General features: G+C 29.7%; 1 protein-coding gene across 3 annotated transcripts; it reads left to right on the forward strand.

The window, feature by feature from the left end:
• Positions 1 to 858: 858 nt before the first annotated feature.
• Positions 859 to 5,124, forward strand: LOC140451138 (uncharacterized). Of its 3 annotated transcripts, XM_072544866.1 has the most exons (4): positions 859 to 1,333; positions 1,391 to 1,510; positions 1,647 to 1,878; positions 1,934 to 5,124. In XM_072544866.1, exon 4 carries the CDS (start codon positions 1,998 to 2,000, stop codon positions 2,937 to 2,939), a length of 942 nt encoding a protein of 313 aa, XP_072400967.1. In that variant the 5' UTR covers positions 859 to 1,333; positions 1,391 to 1,510; positions 1,647 to 1,878; positions 1,934 to 1,997; the 3' UTR covers positions 2,940 to 5,124. The 3 variants fall into 3 exon arrangements, with proteins under 3 accessions (XP_072400967.1, XP_072400970.1, XP_072400978.1); XM_072544869.1 differs by having other exon boundaries at positions 859 to 1,510; XM_072544877.1 differs by having other exon boundaries at positions 1,647 to 5,124.
• Positions 5,125 to 8,891: the final 3,767 nt, after the last annotated feature.

The following is an 8,891-nucleotide window of genomic DNA, read 5'->3' on the forward strand; positions in this document are numbered from 1 at the left end:
AATTATCCGTAATCTTGTGTATTGTAAATGTAAATAACATCGTTACAGTGTATCCTATATAATAAAGACTTCTCGCATAGATCGCAGACTTTTAATATAACGTTAACCCTCTTCAAATAATAAAAGAACTTTAATTAGAACTACATATATATATATATATATATATATATATATATATATATATATATATATATATATATATATAAATATATATAAATATATATATATATATATATATATATATATATATATATATATATATATATATATATATATATATATATTATATCATATTATATAGTCTACATATTATTCTTTTTGTTCAAATTTGCCATAAAACGATCTTTATACAATTCAATTCAGAATATTTATTTGGTAAATGCCTTATATCATATTACATTCAGCTAAGATAAATTTAAACTTCATCCAGATGGATACACCTACAAAAATGATTAATAAGTTATTTTACCACGTTCAGTAACAAAAACAAACCAAGTACATATTTCACCTACCGCGAGTTCTCTTAGAAATATCAACCGAGGTACCGAGACGTATTCATAAATGTACTTACGCGTCCGCGTACCGTTTTATCATCCACCCGTACAGCTGAGTCGGTTTAAATAGATATCGAATATAAGTATGTAAGATATAATAGATATCGAATGTAAGTAAGTATCGAATAAAAGACAAGGTCCAAGTCCAGTGCGAGTACAATACTACAATGTACGCGTACTTGTTTATATTGGTGTTACGGATCAGTTCCACAAGTATAAATAAAATACCTGTTCCAAAGTAACTGGTACGGAATCAGGTCACCATCCCTAGCAATGGTTTCGTTAATAATTTGATTTTATGCAATCGCAAATACTAGGAGCGATTAATTACAGGGACCCGATCCGTTGACTGCGCATGTGCGAGATGACTGCGTTCGAAATATTTGGAACCTTCACCTTCAAATGAAAATGTTAACGGTATATTGCCTTGTCGAATATTATACCAAAATTATACTTTGATATTGTGTTTGCAGAGGTATAAAATCACAGCATAGAAAATTGTTTTAAATAGTTTCCTATTTAAATAATTAGTAAAATGTCAGTGAACTGTTTTGATTGTGGTAAAACTTTCTCAAATCAGTCTAACTTAAATAAACATATAAAAAATATACATGGTAAACTTTCTACGCCGATGCAATATGAGGAAAATGTGCATTTAAATAAGTGTCTGGAAGGTTGTAAGACATCTTTTCGATTCATTAGCGATTTAAGATTACATTTAGAACAAGAACATCACCTTCGTAATGAAACTATGACCAAAAGTTTTAAAAATTTTGAAGGTAGGACTGATAAAATTTATCATAATAAAATTATTTTCTTTTGTCAATTTTTTTTAGAGTTTACAGCATGGTTAAAGCTCGAGGAAGAGGAAAACAATGTGCGCTATGAAAAATCTGAAGGAATCAAACGCAGTGGAACTGAAAATCAGAAGATCTATTTCAATTGCAGTCGTTCAGGTGAGGAATTAATTAAGTTTTTAAAAGTTCTGTTTGTAGTTTATAAAAGATTATATAGACTATGTCAGTAAGTATAAATATGTGTGCTGTTTTACTGAATATAACTATTTTAATTTATTTTTATGTATAATTACAGGAAAAGAAAGAAGAGAAGAAAGTGCATATACTCGAAATGTCAGGGTTCTTGTAAATTGAAAAGAAATTGTACCAGTCAGATAATAATTACGTTAGTAATTGAAACAGGGTTCTGTAGTATGAGTTATGTTAAGACTCATTATGGACATGAAGAGGATATGCAGCACATGAGACTCTAAACTCAAACGCGAAAGTGTTGCTTCCAAATTAATTGCAGGTGTTTCGGTATCGCAGTAAGTTTTTAATAAGCAATTTTGTCTTTTTTTTTGTCAACCAATTTGCTTTTAGCATTTTAAATTCTACGAGGGACAACATTGGATGTTCATTGAAAAGAGATCACTTATTAACGAGGATGGACATTAATAATGTGATGCGTTCTTATAACATAGGTCTAAAGGATGGGTGCCGTCACAAACAAGATGCAGTCAGTGTCGAATTATGGATTCAAGAAATGTCTGGAACCGAAAATAATCCTGTAGTATTTTATAAACCTCAAAATTCTGAATGTACTGCATACAATTTAGAAAATAATAATATTTGTTTAATATTAATGAGTCCAGTTCAAGCAGAGCTGTTAAAAAAATTTGGTCAAGATCTTATATGCGTAGATAGTACACATGGCCTCAATGCATATGATTTTGAAATGACTACAGTTCTGGTCATTGATGAATTTGGAAATGGATTTCAAGTAGCTTTTTTATTTTCCAACCGAAAGGACTCCTACATTAATGAAGTTTATTTTACAGAAATTATGAAAGTTGTTGGGAAAATACAAACACTCTGTTTTATGTCGGACATTACTTCAGTTTTTTATCTCCCTTGGCAAAAAATTATGGGTACCCCACTTAAACAGTTACATTGTTCAATGCACATCGATCGTGCTTGGCAACAAAATTTGGGGAAAGTGTCAGACTTGGATAAAAGAAAATGGGTTTATAAGTCATTGAAGTATGTTCAATGTATACTGGATGAAGATGAGTTTATTTCTGATTTCAACAAATTCTTAAATATTTTACTATCTGATGACGAAACTAAGAAGATGGGTGATTATGTAAAAATACATTATGGTAAAAATGTGAAACAGTGGACTTATTGTTACCGAAAAAATTGTCCTGCAAATACAAATATGCATTTAGAGGCTATGCATAAAATAATTAAACACGTGTCTTTAGAAGGGAAAAAAATTAAACGTATGGATAAAACATTACATTGTTTACAAAGATTTATGAGAGAGAAGACCCTTGAGAGAATTAAAAATAACAAAAAAATAAAAAGCATCATCACTGCAGTATGATAAATGCTAGACACAGAGCTGCATTAACATTATTGGTAAAAAATGTAGAAGTATTAGGAAATAGAGAAGATAACAGCTTTTACATAAAAACTGCCGATGATTTTCATATAATTAGTAAAAAGCAATTCGACAAAAGTTGTCACCTGATGTGCACGTTTTGTAACATCTGCATACATATGTATGAGTGTTCCTGCATAGACTATGCAATAAAATTAACCATATGCAAGCATATACATTTTGTTTGCTTAAACTTCAACAAATCAGAAGTGGAAGTGAACAGAAATGTACAAAAATTTGAAAACCCAGATATTGAGACTGAAGTGACAGCACTGCGTCAAAATGCCCCATCCTCTACCATCTGTGTTGCAGACAAAAAAAAGAAGCAACAGATCTGGCATTCCAAATAATTGAAAAATTACAAAGTGACCATTTAAACATTGATCAAATGGAACTGATAACCAAACATTTAAAAGTGGCTGCTTCTGTAGGATCTTTGAGCTGTGCAAAACCGTCAGCTGAGAAATTTATTATCAAATTGGAGGAAGATAAATTAATACCTTCAAACAAAAAAATTGAAAAACAAGCATTCTTCTCAACAAGGAAGAAAATGAAAGCTAAAACAATCCGTATGAAGAAACCAGATGCTGTTGAAAAACGTGTAATAGATAATACACTTCATTCTAAATTGTATGTTACAGGTGATGTTTCTAATGATCATATTTATACAAAAATTTAAATATATTGTTTGATATGCAAACTATTTTTTATTTTAGTTATAATTATTTTCACACAGGTAGTACAAAATATAAGTATACAAATTTTGTGCTCCATAGCTATGTTAAAGAACGATAAATTTTATTTTATTCAGTCTGCCACCCTAAGGTTTATATTTGAGGCATGTCATATCAAAATTAATAACAAACTTCAGTTTTTATTAAAATTGAGGTTTTCCTTCAATGATAAAATTGAGAAGCGATTGTGGGGTGTTCTATTTTAAGAAAGCTGCAGACACAATTATAAAATCTATAAATTCATTGTTTTTAAAATCAGTGAGTGCAAAAGGTTTTATATAGGGAAGAGTTCCAGATCTAACAAGATACTAGTAAAAGGGGAACCTGTTTATCGACAGGATATGATTGAATATAAATCACTCACAAAAAAGAATAGAAATATGGACCAGTATTGTCCTGGTATAATACCAAAGTACCTATAGTTTACAAGTAAAACAAGAAAAAGCAGTTGATGTTAAAACATTGTTAGAACAATATTACAGCTTAAACTGGAAGAGTAATAAAGAATTAAGGTATTTTAAAATTTAAATTTAGTTCATAAATAATTTGTTTACTTTCAACAACAATAATTCAATTTAAGTTTATAATAATGTATTATATTCCTTATCTTCACTTATAAACGTATATTACGTTAAATATTTTAAATTATCTGGTGCAAAGTTAACAATCTCCATATGCTACTACAACAAAATAAACAATATTCGGCAGTTCATATCAAAGTCATCAATATCCACTAGATTAATGTGATTTTATTTCTTATTACTGAGAGTACAAGTTATTTATTCTCTTTTATTTATGAATGTAACAACTATGTACCTGTAGAAATAAATAGTTTAAAATTTCCAATTTTTATGCCAAAACCGTTTTTATAAATTTGCTCAGATTATTTTAGGTGGGAGATTGTCACTTTTGATGTCCTTGTCATTTCAAAAATGCACATGCGCAGTTGACGGATCGGGTCCCTGTAATTAATCGCTCCTCAAATACTGACTTCCTAACTAAAACAATGGCGCAAGGTCACCCAATTTGTCTGACAGCTACCAATGTAAATTTATCGGAGTACACCTTCGGGTTGTTCGGTGCCATGGTACAATGAGTTCGGTGCCGGCACTTTCTCTATACCAAAGGATATAGAGTCTATATTCTTTGTCTATACTTTTGCCGTTAAACCCTTATTTGTAGCAATACGCATTTAGTGCACTCTAACCTAACCAAGCTCTTATATGACATTTAACATACTCTTAAATGGTGTCAGAGTTGCCAAGTCTCCAGTTTTTTCATACTCTCACATAATATTATAGAAATGCATATAAAAATTCATAGATTTTGGTTAAATTAAAGATAATAATCAAATGCATATACAATAAAATTGATTAAAATGATATAAAAAATTAATAGTAATAAACTTCTTAGGAAAATTTTAATTTATGATTCACAAGTGTCATTGTGCCGGTTGACCATTCGCACCAATAAGGTTCTAATAGATAAGATTTGGAAAGTGCTAATTTACAATATTTAACTGCATTTAAACAGAAAATATTTGTTTTATACTTATTTAAAACTTGTAGCCTCTCATACCACAAATTATAATTTCGTAAAAGTAGCTTATATTTTAAACCTTCATATACATTTTACAAAAAAAATATGGCAAGTTTTATACTTATTTAAAATTTGTAGCTTCTCATAACACAAATTATTATTTCGTAAAAGTAACTTTTTGTAATATTCATATACGTATTTTACTAAATTAAATACGGCAACACTGTGACGCGGTGCCTTGTGGAAAATATATTTGGTTAGTTAGGCCACCGAACACCGTTGTTCGGTGGTTAGGCTAGAGTCACCGAACAACCCGAAGGTGCACTCCGATAAATGGACCGTGGAAGTGATGACGTAAATTTTATTGACATATGTCAGTTTCACTTTCCAAACAAACCTTGTTTAGTGTGGATAATTTGTATTTTTCGTTATTTTTTCATTTTTTTTACAGAATCTTTCCGCTTTTTGCAATATCTAAGTATTCTAATAGTTACTACAACAATTTTACAAGGTTGTGTAAACAATAAAGCATGTTGTTTTATAAAAATAGAATAAAATGCATGTATCAATAAAGTAAGGTTAGAATGTCTTTAATTTAAACTTTTAAACTATATTTCATAGAAATAGAACACTGAATTATGATGGTATTATCTTAAAAACACTATACTTAAAAGAAAAAGCAGCAGAGGAAGCAAAATGTTAACTTTATAGAAATTAAAAAGTCTTGAGATTGGACATTTCAACTTTTGTTTGGAAAGTAATTGACAGTTGTGACGTCACACTTCCACGGTCCATTTACATTGGTAGCTGTCAGACAAATTCGGTGACCTTGCGCCATTCTTTTGGTTAGGAATTCAGTTTTTGCGATTGCACAAAATCAAATACTATGATTAGGGATGGTAAACTGATCCCGTACCAGTTACTTTGGAACAGGTATTTTATTTATACTTGTGGAACTGATCCCTAACACCAATATAAACGAGTACGCGTATAGTATTTATAAAGTCAGTTGAAACATTTCACTCCGACGAGATTTATAAGGGCAGTTCAATATTACATTTACCAGTAAGCAAGTTAAAGTATAAATAACACGCGTCAATGTTTCAAACGTATTTGAACAATCCCCGTACTTCGTAGGAAAGAGATAGAAGAAAGAAAGAATGAAAGATACATCCCATTAAATAAATATTGGACATTGATATGTTATTAAAAATCACCAATATTTAACAAACTACTTGGAGGTTCGCTTTCAGCCGGCGGCGATGGTGTACAGATAAGAAACGCTGTTGATTCATGCCAGTGCTGTACAGCTGAAATGTTTATTATTTTACGAAGTAACTGTTTTAAATCATTATACTGTCAATATTGCCTATTGCCATTATATATAAATTATTTTTGTTGCTAAATATGACATGTTAAAAACTTTTTTATACACTTATGTACTTTACGACAGTTTTAAGTAAATTAAAATTGTCCTTATTCTGTTCTTCATTAATCTATATTTGAATATAAAAATAAATGATGCGCCCATGTCTGGTAATATGATATTATTCTTTTAATGTTTGTCCGCAACCAGTTTTTTGGGTGTTTCAACTGACTTTATAAATACTATACGCGTACATTGTAGCATTGTACTCGCACTGGACTTGGACCTTGTCTTATATTCGATAATTACTTACATTCGATATCTATTATATCTTACATACTTATATTCGATATCTATGGTTGGATGATAAAACAGTACGCGGACGCGGACGCGTACCTACATTTATGAATACGTAGTACTCGGTACCTCGGTAGATATTTCCAAGAGAACTCGCGGTAGGTGAAATATGTACTGAACGTGGTAAAATAACTTATTAATCATTTTTGAACAAAAAGAATAATGTATATATATATATATATATACATATATATATATATATATATATATATATATATATATATATATATATATATATATATATATATATATATATATATAGAAAAGAAATTTAATCTTTGCAGATTAGTTAAATAGTAAACTCTTAAATATTGGGGAAATCTGCAAGAAATACTCTAATGTGTATCAATTGTTTCGCCGAACGTTTTCGCCAAAGAGAATTATTTACGTGTCAAGTTCAAAGCTACCATACATTTCAATCCTTATAAAAAACTTTTTTTTTTGCACATAGTAACAAAAAACACTAGCATGTTTAGCAATGTTACTAGCAAAGTTTTTTAATATTCTAACTCTACAATTCTAAGTTACGGTAAGATCAATAATGTTTTAATAGATAATATATGGTAGCTAATTATAATTTATTCTCTTTCAGCCCTGAAGAAGCCAAATTAATTCTCTTTGGCGAAAACGTTCGGCGAAACAATTGATACACATTAGAGTATTTCTTGCAGATTTCCCCAATATTTAAGAGTTTACTATATATATATATATATATATATATATATATATATATATATATATATATATATATATATATATATATATACATATATATACTAAGATTTCGAAACATAAATTAATTTCTCAGAATTACAAATAATTTTACATTTATTTTTTACTTGTTCATATAGTACTCCTAAAATTTATTATAATGATGTTATGCGTTTTCATTTGTTGTTATTCATATTCATTAGGAAATTGTATAAGCTTGTCTATCAGTGGACTATTCAACAAATATACATGAAAAATAAATAACAATTTAATCGTTTCATTGCATTTGTCCTTAATTTTCTCGTGCATTTCTTAATGTTTACAAAGCTTTAGAGAAATATCAACAGACGGCAATGCGGCGGTGTGAAGTAGGCAAGACTATCGCCATTTTGTTTGAACTTTTTATGCAATCTCTGAATAACAGTAATTTAAGTATTTGAAGTGAAACAGTCATTTTAATAACTATAAAGAAATCTAACAAAATACAAATAATGTTATCGTTACGCTTAGATGTCTATTAAACGAATGATAACAAACTGATTTCCAAACCAGTATTTTTGTTTACGCATATCAGTTTGACCTGGGTCCTGATTCTATTTCATTTCGATGTCGAAATTTAAAAGCGACTACGCCATGACAGTCGCAATCGCTAGCGATTCTCATTCATTTCGATTGTAGTTAAAACTGGGGATATTTACTTTATCATTTTGACACTGCTGAACATTTGATTTGGCCCTATTGTTTATTAGCTGCACGCTGCATACGCATAGCACACTACCACCAGGTGTAATTTTATCTATGCTGCATACGCTAGTTGAATGTTTGATTTGTTTACGTTTATACGTTACGTGAACGTCTGTTTTTTCTTGTTTGAGTTGTTAAATCATAAATAGTGGCTATTCTCAATTATATTTTGAATTGAAAGAAAAGATGGCAAGAAAAAAAAGGCGATGTGGGAGATCCTTAAGTTATAACCACTAAGATTTGACTTAGTGGTTATGTTCTAATATATTTTTAAATTTACTGCAGCTTAGTAACACCAACCCTAAACATTTTGGGTATTCTAGAGGCATAAACACCTTCTTCCAAATATGGTTCTAATACCCTTATTAAATAATTTGCAGCTTGTTTATTATGCCGGAATTGCTGCCTAAATTGAGCATCACTTAGTGAAAAAGAATTTTGAGT

The sequence above is a fragment of the Diabrotica undecimpunctata genome, chromosome 1 (assembly GCF_040954645.1).
Source record: "Diabrotica undecimpunctata isolate CICGRU chromosome 1, icDiaUnde3, whole genome shotgun sequence".
In the NCBI taxonomy this organism is placed as follows: Eukaryota; Metazoa; Arthropoda; class Insecta; order Coleoptera; family Chrysomelidae; genus Diabrotica; species Diabrotica undecimpunctata.